This window comes from Pinus tabuliformis, chromosome 1_2 (genome assembly GCF_031772625.1).
Source record: "Pinus tabuliformis cultivar Carrire ecotype Pingquan chromosome 1_2, CPIR1, whole genome shotgun sequence".
Lineage (NCBI taxonomy): Eukaryota > Viridiplantae > Streptophyta > Pinopsida > Pinales > Pinaceae > Pinus > Pinus tabuliformis.
The window spans coordinates 1,148,228,821-1,148,251,018 of NC_142298.1; the positions used below are offsets into that span (position 1 = coordinate 1,148,228,821).

The 22,198-nt window shown below is 40.6% G+C and overlaps 1 protein-coding gene across 2 annotated transcripts in view; it reads left to right on the forward strand.

The window, feature by feature from the left end:
- The window catches only part of LOC149210280 (SAND family protein), a 213,747-nt gene that overhangs the window by 99,103 nt on the left and 92,446 nt on the right, over window positions 1-22,198 (forward strand). For both annotated transcript variants that reach the window (XM_089396668.1, XM_089396669.1), the window contains exons 5-7: window positions 20,257-20,358; window positions 20,475-20,596; window positions 21,728-21,860. In XM_089396668.1, the coding sequence (XP_089252794.1) occupies window positions 20,257-20,358; window positions 20,475-20,596; window positions 21,728-21,860 (357 nt within the window). The remainder of the gene's footprint in view (window positions 1-20,256; window positions 20,359-20,474; window positions 20,597-21,727; window positions 21,861-22,198) is intronic.

A 22,198-nucleotide genomic window follows, 5' to 3' on the forward strand; every position in this document is an offset into this window, starting at 1 on the left:
CACGTCATAAAGAACTTTAATCACAAGAAATATATTTCAGACTCCTTTTGACCTCAAGGGTTTCTCACTGATACAATTAGTCCTTTCAATCTTCAAGAGATATAAGGCATGTCAAGACAGTGTTGTCAAAAAGATCACTGAGATTTGAAATTTAATACATACCTTATATTGCAATGTGGATCTCTGGCCAATATCAGTTGAGTCGGCTCTCATCTCAATCAGGTCAGCTCCCAGTAATGTATTTCGTCCTTCTTTTATGAATTGAACAAAGATCTTTCCATACTTCTTTTGGGTGACATCAGTTTGATTCCGTAAGGAATTTGAGTTATGAAGCAAAAGAGATTTCATTTCGGACTTGAGGCACAACTTAGCAAACATTACTGCTTGATATGCAAGAGTCAAGACTTCATTTAAACAAGGTATGTTTCAATGATGGGCATCCTCTATTCTAAGACCCTTCGGTCTTGCTGAGGAATATGATCAGATCATATTCGGTCTTCTTGACTATACCTCAGAGATATTTTCTTCTGATCACCTTTACTGAATTTCAAAACTCAGATTTCTGGTCTATATGAAGAGGTAACAACTCGTTCTAAATCATAGATACGAGACTTGATCTTCATGTATATGTTACAAAGATCTACTTATGGGCTTCCATAGGTGACTTAATATTGCCATAGAGAATAGGTTCAAAGTTTCTACCATCAGTATCAGACTTCACAAAGATATAGGTTTAGACTTTGTCATCTTTCCACAAGGATATTGAGCTCAGGCTTGTCTCTTGTAGGTTTGGACTAGATCACTTTTCCACAGAGATATATAGGTTTAGATTTCCTTCACAAAATTCGGATGACTCCTGTTCTTCAACCATAGGCTCAACACGATGTGCTTTCTTTAAGTGATCTCCTTTTATTACAACGGCTAAGTTCAGGACATATCATCCTTATTTCATATTTTCAAAATATATTTCATCCTTAATACTTAGACACTTTGCCATATCTTCTAGTGCATTTACTTGTCTTTGCAAGATATCAAAATTTGTAGTTTCAAAAGAATGATTGTCCTTTTTTCAAGCCAGGCTGTCAGACCAGGAGTAACTCCAATTCGGCAGAAAACTGATATGATTTATTTCATTAGGTAGCTATTGTTATATACAAAGAATGTGACTGCTCAGTTCATCTTTTGATCACTGTTCACATTCCAAATTCTCCCAATCGCAGAGGATTAGGTGTCAACATTCCCCACCTTAATCTGAAGGGATGTTGGTGAGTCCAAGCATTGTTCTGAATCTTTCAAGCTTTTCTCTTCCAAGCGCTTTGGTGAAGATGTCTGCAATTTGCTCATTTGTGGAACAATGACAGAGATGGATTGTTTTGGCCTCAACATGATGTCGGATCAGATGATATTTAGTATTGATGTGCTTTGTACGATCATGGAACTTTGGGTTCTTGGCCAACTTTATTGCAGGAGTGTTGTCAATCATGAGTGGAGTTGATTGTACTTGTTTTACCTGCAAATCTTCAAGAATTTTTCTGAGCCACACAATTTCTTTCGTTGCTTCAGCTGCTGTGACGTATTCTGATTCTGTTGTGGAATCTGTTGGAACTGATTGTTTGCGTGATCTCTAAGAGACAACTCCTGATCCAAGACTCATAGCATATCCAGAAGTAGATACCCCAGTTTCTTTGTCTCCATCGAAGTCTGAATCAGAGTATCCAATCAAGCTGAAGTCGTCCACCTGTGTATACTTGATTCCAAGGTCTTGAGTTCCCTTCAAGTACCTTAGAACTCTTTTTGCAGCAGACCAATGTCCCTCACAAGGCTTTTGCATAAACCTGGAGAGGATTCCAACAGCAAATGAAATGTCTGGTCTGGTAGTAGTGAGGTAGATGAGACTTCGTACAAGCTGTCTATACTTCGTTGCATCCTCAAATTCCTTTCCTTCAATAGATGTGAGCTTTAAGTTTTGTTCCATTGGAGTAGAAAGAGGATTGCACTCTGTCATGCCAAATCTGTTTAACAAATCTCCAATGTATTTCTTTTGAGAAAGAAATATGGATTTTGGATGTTGGGTTACTTCAATGCCAAGATGGTAATGAACATAGCCCAAATCAGTCATTTCAAAACTTTTCCCCAATTCCTTCTTTATGGATGCAATGTAGCTTTCATTGTTCCCTGTCATTAAAAGATCATCTACATATACCTCAAGATATACAACCGTTTTGCCAACTTTCTTGTCAAATAAAGTTGCATCATCAAGATCAAAATGATTGAAGTTGAGTTTCAGAAGATGCTCAGTTAGTTTTTCATACCAGGCTCGCGGTGCTTGTTTGAGGCCATACAAGGAATTCACAAGTTTGCATACTTTTTGTTCATGTCCTTTCACAGCAAATCCTTTAGGCTGGGACATAAAAACATTCTCTTTTAGATCTCCATTCAAGAAGGCAGTTTTTACATCCATTTGATGGACTTTCCAATCGTTCTGAGCTGCTAGTGCAAAGAGTGTCTGGATGGTGGCCCATTTTGCTGTGGGGGCAAAAGTTTCCTCATAATCGACCCCTTCCTTCTGTGCAAAACCTTTTGCCACAAGCCTAGCTTTGTGCTTGTCAAGTGAGCCATCAACTTTGTACTTGTTCTTGTAGACCCACTTGCAGCCAATTGGTTTGGTTCCGAATGGAGGATCAACCAGCTTCCAAGTGCCATTATTTATGAGGGCATCATACTCCTTTTGCATCGCTTCTTTCCATTCATCATGAGAAGCAGCTTCTTTGAAGGAAGTTGGTTCAAAATCTGTAGACAAGTTCAATTCACAATCATAAGAAACATCCATATCAACAGGTGAATTAGAGTCATCTACATCACCTCCATTTTGTCGGTTTGAATTTTTGGTTCCTGTTTTTCCAATTTCATCAGGATGAACACTTTCAAGTGTCTTTGTCAGCCACTTTGGGGGACCTTTCTGAGATGGTCCGGGCTGCTCTGTTGATTGAGTTGGGACTGAATCAAGATTGAGTCTCCCAATTCTATCAATTACATCACTTAAAGCATCATCCGTTGTTGGAGTTTCATGCAGGGGAGATTGTTCTTCAGAAGAAGATTCCACATGTTGATCTAGTATAGGAATCCCCCCTTCAAGATGTGGAATCTGATTTTCAAATTCTTGAAATGATTTTGTTTTTGCGAATCTATCCAAGCGATCAAGTTGCCGCTCAACAACATTGTCAGATTTGGATGATTCAAGAAAAATTACATTTCTAGATACAACAAATTTTTTATTTGCTTCATCATAAAGGCAGTATGCTTTGGAGGTGTTTGAATACCCCAGGAAGATACACTTACGATTTCTAGCACCAAGTTTGTTTCTATGTACCTTTGGTATCAAAGCATACCAGGTGGAACCAAAGATCCTGAGATGTTTTACCGAAGGAACATGTCCATACCACAATTCATAAGGAGTCTTGTTTCTTATAGCATTAGATGGACATCTATTCTTTATATATGCAGCACATAGAACAGCATCAGCCCAAAACATTATCTTCACATTTTTGAAGAAAAGCATGGATCGTACCATATTCAAGATTGTTCTATTCATTCTTTCAGCTACACCATTCTGTTGGGGATTATAAGGCACAGTTGTTTGAAGTTTGATCCCATGTTGGCGAAGATAGTTTTCAAATTCATTTGATGTATATTCTTTTCCATTATCAGTGCGAATAGACCCAATATGAGATTGTGCATCATTTTCAATCCATTTATGAAAATTCTTGAATGTTTGAAAGGCATCAGATTTGTTCTTCAATAAATAAACCCAACACATTATGGTGTAATCATCAATAAATGTCATGATATATTTATTTCCATTTGCAGAAGGAACAGGCATTGGACCACATAAATTTGAATGAATGAGTTCAAGCTTCATATGTGCTCTTGAATGTGAATCATGAAAAGACTGTTTGCTATGCTTTCCTAGAATGCAAGCATCACATTGCTTATGTTTCCTAGGAATTGTAGGCAAACCAGCAACACCATTTTTCTTCAATAAGCTGAGACTGTCATAGTTTAAATGTCCAAATCTAGCATGCCATAATAAACTTGATGGAAGTGTACCTTCTTTATGATGAGAAATATATGAGAAATGTTGTGCATGAGCAGAGGTTCCTTGCAGTTTGAGAAGCCTTTCTTCTTCTATTCCCCTCATGACAAGTGAGTGGTCAGATGCTTTTCTTACCTCAAGCTTGCCATCAAACATATGAATGGAGTGACCTTGCTGGCAGATGTGAACCAAGGACAGCAAGTTTCTCTTGAGCTGCAGGAGATATAGAACTTGATCCAGAAGAAAGTCTGGAAGACCAGGCAGTTTAAGCCTGATTGTGCCAAGCCCTGATGGCTTGATTTTTGACTGATCTGCAAAGTATACTGCTCCATCAACATTGTCAGTGAAATCTTCAAAAAAATCTTTTCTATGAGTCATATGACAGGTCGCTCCTGAATCAAGCAACCAATCATTTTTCAAAGAAGCAAGTGAAGCATTAAACAAATCTTCATTTACTCCAATGTTACATTGCGCCTCAATATAGTGAGCGGATTCAGGTGCTTTACCTTTGTCTGTATCATCAATTTTACCTTTATGTTGGTTTCTTTTTTGCTCAATTTTGTCCCATGGTAGCTTGCATGTAGAGGCATCATGTGATCCATTTCTTTTGCAGCGAATGCAATGTAAGTCTGCCTTTTCTCCTTGAGAATGTCTGCCCCCCCTGCCTCTGAAGTGTCTTCCTCTTCCTCTTCGTCCACCTCTTCCTCTTGTAGAATCTTGAGCAGGATGCTTTTCTTTATGAGCAAGGCACACAGTCTCTTCAGAAGATTCAGGGGCTGTCTTCTTTCCAAAGGCTTTCTCTCTTTCAGCAAACTTTTTCACAAGAGAGTCAAAGGTTATATCTTTAAGATTTCCATTTGCTTGTAATGACTCAAGATAATTGGAGTAAGTAGGATAGAGTGCCTTGAGAAAAGCAATAAGAGGGATATCCAGCTCAACCTTAGTGGATTTGATATCATGCATTATAGATTTTACTTCAGATGCAAGAGCAAGAGGATCATAATTTTTCAGTTCAAGAGTGAAGAGTTTAATCATGAGCTGAACAACTTCGAGTGCAGAATGTGAGTCAGAGAGTTCTTTCAGCTTTTGTAAAGCTTCAAAGGCAGTTGAATATGATGAAATATGGCGACTTACTTCTTCATTTACAGATGCTGCGATTAATGCATAGGCTTTGCTGTTCTTGTTTTCCCAAATGACGAGCTCTTTGTCTGATGTAGGTTGCACTGGGTCATTGTCTGCTTCTCCGACACACACTCCTTTCCACAACTCATTGAAGATGAGGGTGTGTTTTATCATCCGGGACCATTCAGGATAGTTCTCCTTGCCAGTGAGAACTATTCCTACCATAGAGATGATTGAATGCATTCTGTAAAAAATACTTCTGCTGATAAAAAAAACTTCTGCTGATGTACAGTGAAATTGTACTCAGATATATTAAAAATAGAGGTATTATTTTGTCATGGTATGTGGGGGATAACGTGGGAGCCAAACGCAAGAGCGTTAATAACATTCCAATACGACAACAATAATAACATTCCAATCGTACAACGTTAATAACATTCATATACAACATGGGAGCCATACGCCGGAGCCAAAAGCAACAACGAACTAATGTATATCAGCATTATATATGTATAGAACAATGTATTTAGGTAATATGGAACAACGTATTTAAGTAACCGTTGTGCGAGATATGAGAAATCGAAGCGGTGAGGGAGGTATGTTATGACAGTGGGATATGAGAAACTGGAGCGGGAGGGAGGTATGTTATGACAGTGTTATGGAGTGATGAATCAAATGGTTCACCGCAAGAGTGCACGGAGGTGGTTTAATACAATGCGACCGAAGGAGAGGGCGCACAATGAATACACTTGTGGGAGCTGAGGGGACCACATACACAGTTACTCCAGTGTATAGCATATGGAAACGGTAGAGCAGTGGATACAATCACTCCAACGTACATTGCCATTCAACTGACTAAAAACTTCATGCATTCACCATATATTCCATTGACCATCAATGTTCTGCAATTTATGAGCTTGATAACGAATTCCGATTATTGAAAGCACTTACCAAACACCGCAACACCTCCAAGTTTTGACCAGGCTCTCACACTAATTCTTCAATCGTTTTGAACTTTCCAAAACAAATGTCTCAACACAGCAATACGACCCCTTCAACAGTAATATTATTGTTGAATACAACATACAGTGACGCGCTTCAACGAATGTATTCAAGAATGAACGAGATTTGCAGGGTTTCGACAGAGATTTTAGCCTGCAAAAGATGTAGAATAGACAGACAGAATATGGCAGAGAAATCTGACAGGAGTTACACTACAGAAAACTAATTTTGGGACCTGTGCTCTGATACCATGTCAGACCAGGAGTAACTCCAGTTTGGTAGAAAACTGATACGATTTATTTCATTAGGTAGCTATTGTTATATACAAAGAATGTGACTGCTCAGTTCATCTTTTGATGACTGTTCACATTCCAAATTTTCCCAATCGCAGAGGATTAGGTGTCAAATAGTATGACTTCGATTTCATCAATTGAGAGAGATGCTCCTTTCTGAGGTCTGAATACACAATCCTATCACCAACAAGCTTGAAAGACTATAAATAACATATCTCAAACTTCTTCTAGAATTTGCCCTTCCAACAGAATTTTAGTAAGCCATCAACAAAACTTTTGATCTACATAGTGAGATGAATAAGTTTGGCCTTTCTCAATTTATTGTCCCTTGTCATTGCTTTAATATTATAATAGATCAGAATACCTTTTTACAGGCTCATTCAAACTCAGGATTCCTTCTAAGATTCTTCTTCCCGTGATTGATTCCAAGCCCTTTTTCTGGCCTCCTGTAACATGATAGTAATTTCGGACCTTCTGAGATCATCGATCCTTGTAACAAACCCTAGACAGAGGCTGAGATTTTTCGGATCTTCTCAGATTTTCTTCAGGCTCGGAACTGGTGTTATTTCAGCCTTTCCCTATGGTCTATCAAGGTAAGGCTCCTTGAACAAACTAGGTTTGTGACCTAATAAAAAATTCTCCTCCTGAAAATCAGCGGAGACATTTTTGGCCTACTGTGGCTCCTTCTTCCATGCTCTGAAGTTTGTAGCTCCTTTAAGCTTGTTCTCTGTCTTCATGAAGGAACTCATGATGAAGATGACCAACCAAAACAAAAGATGTAGGATCTCAATGCTCTTCAAGGTGCTCTCAATGCTCCTACCCTTCACCAAAGCTCTTATACCATGTTGATTTTCTAGTGAAATCATGACTAGTACAATTTTCAAACTGATAACTACTTCCAATGATACAATTAGACTTCTTTAGAGCATTCCAATCATTAAGCAGTTACACATGAAAAATTTCAACCATTAACTTTTTTAATAGAAAAATAGAGATCATAGTAAACAATGAGACAAGAGACACCAAAATTTCGGTCAATGAGCAGGGAAAAACCCCAAAGGGGAAAACCCAGTTATCTTTCCTTACGAGAGAGAGTTCAATTCATCAAAATTTACATTACCAGTCAAAATGCCAATCTTTGACCTAAATAAATGCCAAGCCAAACCAGTCAAATGAGAGAGAAAAATAAACGCACTATCCAAGTCAAAGTCTGCAACACGAACGAATTTCGGCCTGAGGCAGCTGGTCAAAGGGGCCAAAATTCGGCTTGCAATTCCACAGTGAAAGTCTAGGTCAAATCATAGAAGTGGATTTGTAGTCAACGAGCCAGAATAGGAGCACATCTTCGGTCAGCCACAGTCAATGAACCACATATAATTTCGGCCTCCAAGATCAGTCAAAAGCGTGGTCAAACAACAGATAATCCCAAGTCAAGACTCAACACTAGTCAAACAAAAGTCAAATAGCTGGTCAACATAGAGACAAATCTTCTTCTTCTTCTTCGCTCATGTGTGAACAAATCTTCTTGTTCAGATTGAATGGATGAGGGATTGTGAGATGCCAAATGAGGTCAATGAATGCCCAATATATATGTGTGCTAGGAGGTGGGTTTTGACCATAGGGTCAAACGACTTCATGTGGTGGGGCCTGTTACCACTCAAACTAGCAGGGGTCCTAGGATGGGATCCTAAAGAGCAACTAGTAGGTCAAGGAGAACAATGGAGTGATAACCCACTGTCACTTCGGCTAAGGCTCCCCTGCTCTTTACAGACTTTCACCGATGGGAAGAGACCCGATATGAAGGGAATCACTAGATAGATGAATCAATGAAGAGGTAAAGAGTGATCCTTAAGGCCTATTCATAAGAGAGACTCAATTGCATGATTTACTTTCTTGAGAAGCAAGGTGTAAGGTTCTCTAAGAAGGGCCAAGGGGATTTCGAGGGCTAAGGTTTGCAAATAAGACTTGTAAAGGAGGGACCTAGTCCTAGAAGCCCTTGTGAAAACTTTGTTTGCAAATGGTCTTTGTGAAATTATCTTTAGTAAGTTGTGGGACCACAAGGGACCAAGTGGACCCAAAATTAGGTCAAGGGGGTGGAGTTGATCAATCAAGGGTGTTCTTGACCTAATTGAGGGGGAGAAGGGGATCAAAGGGGAAATTTTCACTAATTTTGATGCAATGATCCCAATGAGGTCACTAGCCAAGGGAAACCGAGGGCAAGAATTAATCTCGGGGCTAGGGCTTGGAATATCTCAAGATCCCACAGTTGGATTTGCTTCAAATTTGGAGGGCTTCTAGGAGACACAACAACGCAGTAGGGGGCAAGGGATCAAATTTTTTGAGCGAGTGAATCATGAGAAATTTGATGTCCTAGGTCACCTATTGGGGTAGGCCTAGAAAGAAAGGGAAAAGGTGAGAAAGATATGCTTTACACTGATCACTAATGGAGGATCAACGCCTAATCCTTTGGGAGGGATGGAGTCAAGGAGATTCCAATGCTTGGGATGGATTCACTTAGTCAGTCAAGGAGGCCTCTAGAACAATTTCACATGGAAATTAGGGCATGTGAACAAGTGCTTCAAGGTCTTTACACTTCGATTTGGAATATATGATGACTTATCAAGATAAAATTTCGACAAGATATCTCTAGGAATATTCTCTCATTCATACATGGCCCATGACATGATGCAACGCTATAAAAAGACAAATTTCCACAATTTTGCACAAGAAAAGTAGTAAATTTAAGCCTAGTATAGCGAAAATCCCCAACAACATGCATGTGACATAAGAAAATAGCATTAAAAGAGTACTTACATGCAAGAAAGAGTATATCTAATCATCATTATATGCCAATAGTGAAGCTCCAAGACAAAAATGAATAGATCCAAACTTCAAAATTCATCCGTTCATTCAACTTTGTCCCCCAAGGAGAATAGCGAAAATCTCACAAGAGAGAAAGATCCAATCCTAGTGATGATGATGAAAATGAATCATCTCACTTCTATTTATACACTTTCTAATGAATTCGATTTAGCTAATTAGGCCTAATTTAGCCCCTCAAATAAAATAATGTGCACAATAACAAAACTTTTGGTGACAAGCCCACCAAACAGCTCAATAATGTAAAAATAAGCCTCTCAAGAGGGTTGAATGATCAACAAAGTGTGTCGCTGGGCCTTTGAGGATGCCTAATGAAGTCGAAGGGGTGCCATAATGAAGAAATGGACTCAGAGTCCAAACATAGTAGACAAGGTGTTGGCCCCTTGTTATCTAATCAAGAACCTATGGTGCTCCCAAGTGGGTGTGGGGGCACAAGAACATCCTCACAGGTCTCCAAATGGATCAAATATGCCTGTAGACCATCTGTAAGGGTTGGAGTAATGATATAAGCCCTCCCTTTGTAGCGGGAGGCATCCTGGAGCATCTACCAAGTGCCAAGTGCATCATCCTCATCCAAAAGGTGGAACACGAGCAATCAATGAACGTTGCTGGGGGTCCATGAAGTAATATCTACTATGGTGGAGTCCCATGGCTCTCAACACTCACCCTACAAGTGCCAATGTGGCCCTCTAGAGGCCTAGGACCCCATATAGGGAGATGAAACCCCAAATGAAGACCCACTTGCAATCCTGCATAAGATCCAATGCGCCCCCTTGCCCTCCAATACAACGAATCATTAGAATAATCAAGTATGCTTACAAATCATGGGATCAATGGGGCACTTAATGGTGGCATGCTCTTCCATAGTGGGCTTTGGCATGTACAAGTGTCTTCAAGCTCAATATGGGGTTAACCAAGGCTCCTATTAGGTGGTTTCAAACTTTAAAGGGGGTAGCATATCCATGGTACATCCTTTAAGAGGTATGTGGCAAATGATATAATAATGGAACGGAGTGGGGATCAGGGGAATCATCCAGACCACATGTGAAGGTGTGAGGGTAGCTATAATAAGGGAAGCCCACACCTGGGTATATGAGTGTAGGAGGGAGCAAATCATTGTACATGAGTTATCCTGACCTTTGTTGTTCCACCTTTCTTCATATGTTTTTTTCTTTTGATTGATTTTTCTTCATAACTTCTCAGGGCTCCAGGGGATGAAGAGCATGATGTTTAACATGTAGCAGTGGATACCCCCTTGAGGTGGGGCAGTTCATCGCCCACCAGGGGTTAGGGCAATCACGGGTTCCTTAATGATGGAGGGGGTTCATCTAGGGCCCATAGGTACCGGGTGATGGCCATGAATAAGGGGTATAGCTCATGTTTGGCTTTAGCCCACGTGCTAAATTTGTATGTCTCGACCATTTTTTGCATTTTGTGATACATTTCATGTCGAGAGTGGCCAAATTATGCTTTTTCTTTTCTTTTTAGCTGCATCAACCTCTAGGGCATCGTTTGAGGCTCGACCCAAGGTGTGGACAAGGGGAGGGGAGGATAACCTATGTGGATCTGCTGGACACATGTGGACCCGGATGGGAAAAGAGATGAATGGGGCTAAAATGAGTGGAAGGGGAGCAATGTAATGTTGAAAAGTGTAACTAGGTTCGGTCTTCATAATGACATGTAATTGTGACTTTTGTAAATGATGTAATGAAGGAAATAAAATTATTTTTCTAAGCTTTTGCTTCATGGGTTTCATGAGCAAGTGATTTTATTTTTAGATGGCTCCCATTAAGAGCCTTAGGATTTGTCATTAAGGTCAAAGAATTAATGTCATGTATGAAGAGCTCTTCTTGAGCATATGTAAATATATATGAGTCAATAAAATGTCTAAGAAAGCCCTCCAACGACAAGCACAAACTCTCCTCTTCAAGTCGGCCTTGAATCAGAGAAAATAACTCATGTCGGCTCACTCAAGGAGACACATCCATTTGGATGGTAAGGTCGGCTTAATATATGGTCGAACAACTATGTATAGGAGGCTAGGCTCCTCATAGAAGAACAATGAATAGATTTCGCTTCGCATTTGCATAACAATTACAGTGAGAAGTTCAGTGATTTCGGATGGGTAACAAAAGTTTGGAGTTCGGACTTCCTTCTGAAATTTCGGTGATAAAGGAGAGAAGACAATTCGGTGATATCTCTGTCTTCGTATGGTTAAGAAAGAGATAAGAAGGAATCATATCTTTGTCACAATTCAGATAGTTCAGATGTTTCTATAGTTTTGGTGGGTAGTCTCAATAAATCACAGTGCACACTTCGGATCATAGTGTAGACTCCGGATGGGTAAGAACAATGAAGGACAAAACTTCGTATATCCCTGTAGTCTTCAGATAAGTAGGAGCAAAATTAAGTCCTGAAACATATCACTGAGATTTTGGTATTAAGGCTACAAGGTCATACCTATCTAAAGTGCAGAGATCAGTTCGGATTGATAGTAAAGAAGGAAGAGTCTTGGTCTCACAACAAAGTCGATCACAAATTCTATCTCTCTTAGGAAACCCCACTCTAGAGAATAGACTCACTGATCACTCTGGTGTTTTCTCCAAGTGACCCTCAAGCCTCCTCTTATACTTTTCCTGTTGACATATCAACGGCCGAGATTAAGTCCCTAATCAACGACTAAGATTAGATCTGGCTTGATCCATGTCTTTTGGACCATTCTAACACAATTTCATATTAATACACATTAATATTTTGTTTTCCCTAAGTTTAGACTTAGGGACTCCATTAAAAATATTAATTATTTTAACATCTCCTGAACTGTTTAGAATCTGCCCAAACCCTTTCTGGGTATTGGAGATCTCATGTGCCCTAACCTCTCCACCAAATTTCGTGGCTAGAGCACATCCGATGCTACCCAAAATCAACACTCCCTCTTAGCAGGGACTGTGTTCTAACAATACTCCTCATAGAGTATTACTCTGATCATCTGGCATCTGTACCTGTGCTGATGCTAGGCCTTCCTGCCCAACATCCTCTGCACTGCTGTCCATGGTTCTACCACTGCCACTGCTGCATCTCTACGATAGCTCCCTCTGCATCCATGCTGCTGCTGGTCCTTTCTCCCAGGACTGCAATCACACTGCACCTCCTCTCATCATGTTGCATCGTGCTTCCCATTGCTGCACTGCAACTTAGTTATTGAGAAGTAAGTAATTGATCTCCCAACTCTGACCTCTCTGTTGAGCTAGAGACACGCGCTGATGCTGAAGCTCCCTCTGCCGCTGACAAGTGCTCCCTCTCTGACCTCTGTGCTGCTGCAACAACTCCCTGCATCTCGCATCGTTGCACACCTCCCTGTGCCATCCTGCATTGGTGCAACACTCCTGTGCCTCTCGCACTACTGCTGCCTGCTAGCCTCGCGCTGTCTCGGGACTCTTGCACTGTAGCTCTCTCTGTCGCTCCATTCGCATCCGTCTCTACCCACATCAGCCAGTCCTGCTACTCCTTGTCAGGGCTCTCGTAGCAAGGTCTAATACAAGAGGCTGGGTACCTCGAGGATCCTGCCCCTCATCGCCTGTAGTCTTCCTGACTACAGCTCGATGTCTCCCCACTTCTTTTCAAGTGGCGCATTTGCACTCATGGCACAGTCATCGTCTGTTAAAACTTCCTTCTCTGCCCGTGCTGGCGTTGCCTTAGTCTTAGACAATGTTGCACGAAGCGGGAGCGAAGCGGAAGCGTTTTTTGGAAGCGGGGACGTCGAAGCGTCATTTTCCAAAAATCTAGGAAGCGAAGCGTCCGCGGAAGCGTCTGCTATATATATATATATATTTTATATTTTTTTGCATTTATACTCAAAACAAACATCCCAAATACCAAATTAATTGTAGAAGACATCAAAACATGCATATTTTTGCATAAATCAAGATAGATATGGCATACATGATTCCATTGTAGTTACTAGTATGTACAACAATCATCTATATTCTAGCTATTACAAACATACATCAAATTTTTAAGCATATTATAAAACATAAAACATTTAAGCATATTATAAAACATAAAACATAGAGCATATTATGATTTATCTAGCAAGTGAGCAACTGTCAACATTTGTCATGTCCAAAATTCAAATAATAATGTTTACAAAATATGTCACTTGGTCACCGCCAAGCCAAAAAGGTTCAAAATTCAAATTCACAAGTCTACAAGTCTAATGAGTAATCTATGACAAAAAGTAGTAGATTGTGAATATATCTACTAATCTCTCCTCCTTCCACCACGAATAGAACGTGGTGGCGGGCCTCCACGTGGTGGCAATGAAGAAGATGGTGCCTGTGGAAGTCATGGCACTGAAACTGATGAAGAAGAACCCCCTGCTGTTGGTGTTGAACCATGGAACCTAGGAACCAAGGGACCAGATGGGGGTGGGGGTGGTGGCATATCAACACGGTCATCATCATCCTAGAATCGCTCAAAAAATTCATGCAAAAAAAAAAACACTAGTTAACAAAAAAATTAAAAACATGAATTAGAGAAATGCTTTATAAGGGAAAATTGGAAAATTCATACCACAATGGACATACCTGGATAAGAGCATCCTCTAATTGCTCTAGTCGCAACACTCCATCCTCCAAGTTGGGCTCCTCTGGATTCTTGTCCCAAATCAACAAGTCTTTATTAGACTTTGCATCTTCACAGTAATGGGACAACAATCGCAAGTTGTAATGAACATAAACCAAGCTCTCTGCCCGGTCTAAATTCAACCTGTTCCTTTTAACACTGTGGATGAAAGAATAAGAGCTCCAACACCTCTCTGCAGAAGAAGTGTTTACCACCTGTGATAGCACCCGCAATGCCAAACTCTGTAGAAGTGGAGTACCCCCTCCATGCATGTTCCACCACTCAAGAGCAGAAAAAGTCTCTCAATCTTTAATTGCATGCATGCTCCCAAATGGACCAGTGTTGAGCGTATAGTTGCTCACCTGTCTCCGTACCAATGCAGCCTCCTCCTCATCAGGGATTAATTTACTCAATGCAGCCATATATTTTTTGTGAACCTCTTGATCTTGGTGTGGTTTTCTCCTACTTCCCCCCCCAGGTGTTGGTGTTGAAAGCCATGATGGATGATAGTATTTAGGTGTCAAAACATATGCTAATGCATGCAATGGAACATTTAGCATTTCCCATCGGTTTTCCACCTCTACACGAATATAATTGTACAAGGTGATATCTCTAGGCTCAACAATGTCTTTAATCTGCCCCAACATGCTATCCATTTGCTCATACACCTCCCCAATTACTGGTCGATCTGAATTTGCAAACTTGATCATGTAATAAATTGGTTTGGTGAATTGCAAAACATATTTAACCTGTCCCCAAAAGTAACTGTCAAGAACAGTGTCCTTGACTGCATTAGCACCATCTATGTCAGTGTTAATTTCATCCCATTTTTCAGCACACACCAGATTAGTTAAAGCTTGTCTCACCTTCACTAGCCGCCTAAAGGTGAGGTAATAACTAGCAAATCTTGTCTTTGCAATTTTAAGCAATTGCAACTTGGAGTAAGTGCCATAGAAGTAGTTTACCCTTGTATGCCCTGTGATGAATTTAATGAGCTGCTTCCCTCTCCTGTAAACCTCAGCAATCCACCCACATTCTTTGTGTTTCACAATATCATGCATCAAAAGGTTCAATGTGTGAACCAGGCACCCAGACCAAAAGATGTGTGGATGAGTACGCTCAATAATTTTTCCTGCTGCCTTACAATTTGCTGCATTATCTGTGATCACTCGAACCACATTATTCGGACCAACATCTTTGATTGATTTCAATAGGAGATCTGCAATGTTTTGTGCAGATGCAGTGATGGAGGAGTCATGACATGCAATAAATACTGCACCACTAGAAGAAACACCAAGAACATTTATCAAATGTTGGTTTCTAATATTTGTCCACCCATATGATACAATGGATACCCTAGAATCTACCCACTCATTTGTAAAACGTGTCAAAGCTCTTTGAACCTTAGCTTTTTCTCTTTCTAATAACACTGTTCTAGCTTTCTCATAGTTGGGGGCCTTGTATCCTTTTGGGGCTTCATTGATGGCCTTTACCATTTCATGCCAATAGGGAGAGCGAAGCACATTGAATGGTACACCGCAAGCACAAAGAAAACAGACTATCTTTCCATCCACATCATCCCTCCCAGCAACATTAAGGAAATCCCCTATTGTTCTTCTACCTCCAGAGCTTGCAGAAGTACCATGAGGAGATGAGCAACTACCAAATTTAGAGGTTGCACTTGATTCAGAATGAGTTTTTTGTTTCTTGTTTTTTTGTTGTACAGCCATCTCTATTTGGATGTATTTTCTTCTTTCTTCAGTTGAAATGTTTGGGCAAATTTGTACCCCCACAGAACCCTTTTTTTCATCACTGTCCAGCACCCCACAAAGATGCCTCCTCAGACGGGTATATGAACCACAATATGGTTTTCCTCCATGACAACCATGAGGGCACACAAATTTGTAAGATCCACCACCCTTTCCCCCATCAAGTTTGGTCACATAGTTCCACAAGGGTGTTAATGTAGCTTTCCCATCTTGTGTTTCAGTGTCCCCTTCAGGTTCATCCCCTTCCTCTTCAAACTCTTCCTCCTCATCATACATTGGGTCACTCCTATTAGGACCATCACCAATGTCCTCTTATGTTTCTTCCCTTCTATTCCTTACCTTTGCCATCATTAAAACCAAGAGTGGAATGATACATAGAAGCCAAAAGAACACCATCTTGGAATATGGATATAGGTGGTGGACAACCTGTAAATAAAGGAGCAAGTAGAAACAATGGGAAAGAGTAGGAGAGGGAGGAGAAAAATACAAAAAAATTGTCAAAAAAACAAGGGAGTTTGGGGTTTGAATTTACCTCTTTAGCTCTTGTAGATGAAGTCCTCCAAGCTCTTGCTCCAAGCTCCTCCTCCTTCTCCTAGCTCCTTCTTCACTCCTCCAAGCTCTCCTCTCTTCTCCTCTCCTTTCCTCTCGTCTCTTCTCCTCTCCTCTCTTCTCTTCTCCAACTCTCATAAACTCAAAGTGAGAAAATGAGGAATGAATGGGGGCTTTATTCTTTTCATTCCTCACCTTAACCTCACTCTAACCTCACCCTAACCCACCCCCTTAATGTTGAGTGAACATAACTTTAAAAAAAAATTAAAAAAAGAGTGTTTTTTTTCCCTTGGGCGTGCCCCTTTTTGTCGAAGCGTAAGGAAGCGTGCGCGAAGCGGCCGCTTCCTGCTCCGAATCGCCGCGCTTCGGAGGCATGGAAGCGGTGCTTCCGGCCGGCGCTTCGGAAATTCCAGGAAGCGTCTTAAAATGCCGAAGCGCTGCTTCCGAATTCGGAAGCGCCGCTTCCGAGGAAGCTTCCTAGGCGCTTCCGTACGGGGCGCGCTTCGGAGCTTCGATCCGGGGGGGCGGGGGCGCTTCGTGCAACACTGGTCTCAGAAGACTCTTCCTTACTCCTCTTCCTTGGACACTGGGTCGCATAATGACCCAACTCTCCACAGTGGAAGCACTTGTTCTTGGAGAGATCTTTCTTCTTCCGCTTCTCCTGCTTTCCATCAGATGTTAGGGCCACATCTTCCTCCTCCTTCTTGACTTTGATCCCCTTGCTGCTGCTACCCGTCTTCGACTGCCGTCTCATCTCTTCTTGGCGAAGAGCTGCCCACATCTTGTCCCAAGGTGGGAGAGTCCCTCTGCCCAATATACTTTGGACAAATACCTCCCAGTCTTCTGAGACAACATTCAGGGCTGTCCTCACCATCAGCTCCTGATCCGGTGTCGCCTCTATAGCAGTCAACTGATCTCGGATCTCATTCAGTCCTCTGAGGAAGGTGTCAATCGATTCTCCCTTCTTCATCTGATACGACCTCAACTGATTCTCAAGCAACATTCTTCTCTGCATAGAAGTATGCTGGTACAACTTCTTGAGAGCTTCCCACATCTCAAATGTCGTTTCCTTCTTGGCTATCTGTGGTACTGCATGATCCTTGACCCCATCAAGGATATTGCTCTTGGTCCTCACCATCGCCTCCTCGTACCTGTCATTATCATTGGGGTCGACTCGGATAGCTATTACCTTCAAGGCGAAGTTCTTGACATGATTCTTGTCAAGTACGGATAAGATTCTGGCCTTCCAGACTGCGAATTTCGATGCTCCGTCCAGTCTATCTTGATCTCTTACTCCGTGTAGTGCCATGATGCTCCTCTACTTCCTTCCTTGAAGTTCTCTCTTCGACTCCTCTAAGTCTCTGCTTCATGTTTGGAACTTCTCTTCTGGACTCCCTCTGAGTCCTGATTTCCCTCCTGCAAATCCTTCTGCTTTTGTCGAGATGCCCCCTACTCTGATTGTCTTGTGCAACCACACCACTGATTCGGGTTCCTTGGCAAGAAACTCTCGGTAGCAACTCCTCTGGCCTTGCTCTGTCAGGTATTGTTTTGACTACAATACCTCACCAACTCCACTCTGCAATATTCCCGCAGCCTTCTAGACCCCAGCAACATGAAGGTGGGAGCTCCTAGGCTCTGCGCAATCCCGGCACTAGCAACCCGACCTCATCAGCCAACTGCGTCAGCCCTCCCAGGTATTGCATGGCTCTGTGTGAGGCTTCTTTTACCTTCCTTAACCTCTGCACTGCCTCTTCCCGGCTCACCCTTGATGATGCAGGCACTGCGTCACCCTTCCTTGTTGCTGCTCTGCTGGAAACAGCTTCTGTCACCTTAGGGCAACTGTTTTTTGCTACTATTGCTCCGCTCGGCTCATGTCCTTTAGTCCTCCTGTGATCTGTAATCACGCTTTGATACCATGTTGAAGTTTCTAAGTTTAATTAGTTAGAAACCCTCCATGCACTTTATCTGATTTATTCCTACCTACTTGTTATTTTCCTTAACAAGTTATTTACAATGTAAATATTGAAAATAAACACTAGTGCATGCTCAACATATTACAGATCAACAACTAAAAAAAACAGAAACAAACACACCATATGACACCATTATTTTTGGACTAATGTCCCCGGAAAAACCCAATGTGGGAAAACCGGTGTAGCTATCTGAGGGTTTTCTTATTAAGCAATATCAGAGTACAATCTGGGTGCCGAAACTGGCCTACCCAACAGAGAATTTCCTTGGCAGTAATACCTCTCAGTTTCTGACAAATCTCTTGGCTGAAACCTCGGATAATCCTTCTGGCAGCTACTCAACACAAATCTGCCCTAGAAACCCTAGCGTTAGCCTCTCTTTGGACTGCGTCAGCCCCTCTCTGCCTCACGCTGGCCCTGCGTCACCTCGGATGGGTCTGCGTCAGCCCTAGGAGGCTCTGTGTCAACCCTTTGGCCCTCTGTGTCAGCAACGCTGGCCTCTTTGAGGCTCTGCGCAGCTCCTGACTAGCTCTGCGTGGCCCTGCGTGAGCCCTGGCTAGCTCTGCGTCACTCTCCTTGGCTACTGCGCTGCTCTCCCGACACTATCTCTGCCTCTCTGTCTCTCTGTACTCAAGTGCCCCTCAGCTGCATCTCTCGATCACTAATTCTATCTCTCTTAGCAAACCCCGCTCTAGAGAATAGAATCACTGATCACTCTAGTGTTTTCTCCAAGTGACCCTCAAGCCTCCTTTTATACTTTTCCTGTTGACATATCAACGGCCGAGATTAAGTACTTAATCAACGACTAAGATTATATTTGGCTTGATCCATGTGTTTTGGACCATTCTAACACAATTTCATATTAATACACATTAATATTTTATTTTCCCTAAGTTTAGACTTAGGGACTCTATTAAAAATATTAATTATTTTAACATCTCCTGAACTATTTAGAATCTGCCCAAACCCTTTTTGGGTATTGGAGATCTCATGTGCCCCAACCTTTCCACCGAATTTCGTGGCTAGAGCACATCCGATGCTACCTAAAATCAACAGTGGGTAACATGGCTGACTTGGTCAACATAAAAATACATAATTTCTTCTTTGTTTTGCCATTGAAAATACTGACCAAAGCTACCAATTTTCAACAATAACGAGAACAATATGGTGACACTTTTTTTTTTAATTGATGTCTTGTTTAATTGGCATTTATGGGAAATTCTAGTTTCTTTCCTCTTGTCCATCTATATTGTCTTCAAAATTGACTATCATTTGAAATTCTAACGAGAGGAAAGAAAAATGATTAAAGAATGTAGTGTAATGCTTGAATGATTTTATTAATCGTTAGTACAGTAATACAACTACACATCACTGTGTAAACTAGAAACACCTAGTGCCAACTGGTCACTACTTCTAATACAGATAACAAGAACAAAATGGTGGCACTTTTTTTTAATTGATGTCTGGTTTAATTTGCATTTACGGGAAATTCTAGTTTTTTCCATCTTGTCCATCTATATTGGTAGATACCTGTGAAGTGGCACTTGAGGAATAAGAGTAATTGTATCATAGTACTCTCTATTTGGAATCTGTTAGCATACAGACCAATAGCCCTTACTTCAGATTTTATTGCAGTCTTCCTTAAAAACAGTATATTCTACCTAGAGTGCTTTAACTGCCACTCTAGACCCCATCCCTTTAATTTTTATTTTTGAAATGCTGTATGTGTTACTTCAAAGATCAAATCAGTATGTCATGGAACAGAAAAAATACATTGCATGAACAACAGGGGTCCTGGGAAAATCCATCCCTAAAAACACCAGAAAAGCAAGCATAGGAGCTTGTGCCCCACCTCTTCTTTTAGTTGAGAGCTATAGGATCTCTTTAGATGTTATTGCAATCTTCTTATATCTGATATTTGTTTGTGAGTAATGCATCTGTAGTCTGGTTTCCAGATTGCTTTTATGATGAAGGGTCCAATCTATCTGGTATGCATAAGTTGCACCGAAGAACCATTTCAAGCTTTGAAAATGCAGCTTGAACTTCTTTATGGCCAGGTATTTGCTTTCCTTTACCCTGCATAAGTAGGACATGAATGTTTTCTATCTCTATTTTGGTTATCATCTTCACATCATTTTTTATCTGAATTTTCTTTTCATTTGTTGTTATGTAGATGTTGCTTATTTTAACAAAGTCAGTAGAGAAGTACTTTGGAAAAAATGCCAAGTTTGATATGAGGCCATTGCTTGGTGGGACAGATGTGGTCTTTTCATCTCTTATACATTCTTTCAGTTGGTATGGCATTCTCAACTCTATAAAAACTGATTTAAGCTTTTACTTTCATGCGTCCTGATTGCCCTTGGAGGAACCCATGTTAAGACGTAATGTCCTATTGATAGGTATTTACAGTTTCTAAGTCAATTTTAGTTAATTTCCCAATTTTTCAAACTCCTCCTAGATGGATTCTTGAGATATCTACCTAAGCTAACTTTGGAAATGTTAGACTTGGAATTCAATTGATTGGAGATATGGACACATCTACTGAGACTAATTGAACATCCTCAGATGCTGCAAAAGTAAATGGAAAAAGAACAGTTTAGCTAATGGAGAGTGAAGTTGTAGTATATCCTAGTCTGTTCTCAAGTTTGAAGACTAGGTTGGTTTAGTTTTTCTGGTCATTAGAGTTAGTTTCTAAATATGTGCAATCTTAAATGTTGGTTATGGATTCTGCAATCTAATTTGGGATTTATTTGATATTGATACTTAAATCTAATTTTGGCTTTTACTGGATATCGATACTAAAATCTGTTTTTGGCTTATTGCTAGTTTTGTAGAAGTTTCTACTTGGTATAGCTGTAGTAACATATTTTTTTTCTTGGTAATGATTCAAAAGACAAGGATCAAATACTCATAGACTTTAATCCCTTTGGAGGCTTATGCAAGCAATTGATTACATGAGCCTAATGGGCTAGCTTGAGTGGCTGAGTTCTTTGAGCTTTATGCAGGTGGCCTTGGGGTTCATACCCCTGGGTGGCTATCTCTGTTGCATGCCTCTCTTGATGTCCCTATTTGATTAGGAGCCGTAATCAATGCCAAGGGTTTTACACTAGGCACCATCCCACAAGGTTTTCATATAAAAAAAACAATTGATTACATGAGTACACATGTATTGTAATTAGACAAACTCTAAAGCGTGCTTCTAAATTCTCAACCAACAGAGTTGTCAAGAAGTGTCTCCCATCTGGCATTGGTTTTAACAGACTCTATATCAAAAAATAACAACAAAAAGAGAACAAATGAATGAGGCATAGATTTGTGTATTTGATTGATTCAGGAAATTGTGTAGTCTTGTCTTTGATGAATATATCTTTCTTGGTAATAACCATGCAAAATCTTCACAAGTTTTACTGGTGATTTTTTTTGAAGGAATCCTGCAACATTCTTACATGCCTATACATGTGTACCTCTCTCATGTGCAACAAGACAAGCTGCCAGTGGTATACTGCAAGACGTTGTTGATTCTCGGGTTATATTTGCAATTCTCATGTGCAGGCATAAAGTAAGTTTCTCTTTTTGTATTCGTTTTTTACAGCGATTCTGAGGGTCTCTACCAAAATCCTTTTCTTGTTAGCATCTTAGAAATATAGTACTTTTGAATTTTACCTTCTAGTCAAACTTATCCTTCTGCATTGATATATGTATAGCTACAAATGTCATGAATAAAAAATAGCAATTTTACATATGCTGTGGGAGTTCTGTGCCATGTTTTTTTAGCAAAGATTTGAAAATCATTTCCCTGGTGCAAACTGACTCTCATAAATGATTCCTAAATCTCTAGGAGTTGTTTTCCGTAGAAAGCTTCCATTCTAGGACAACTATGGTCTTTGTAGAAACTTA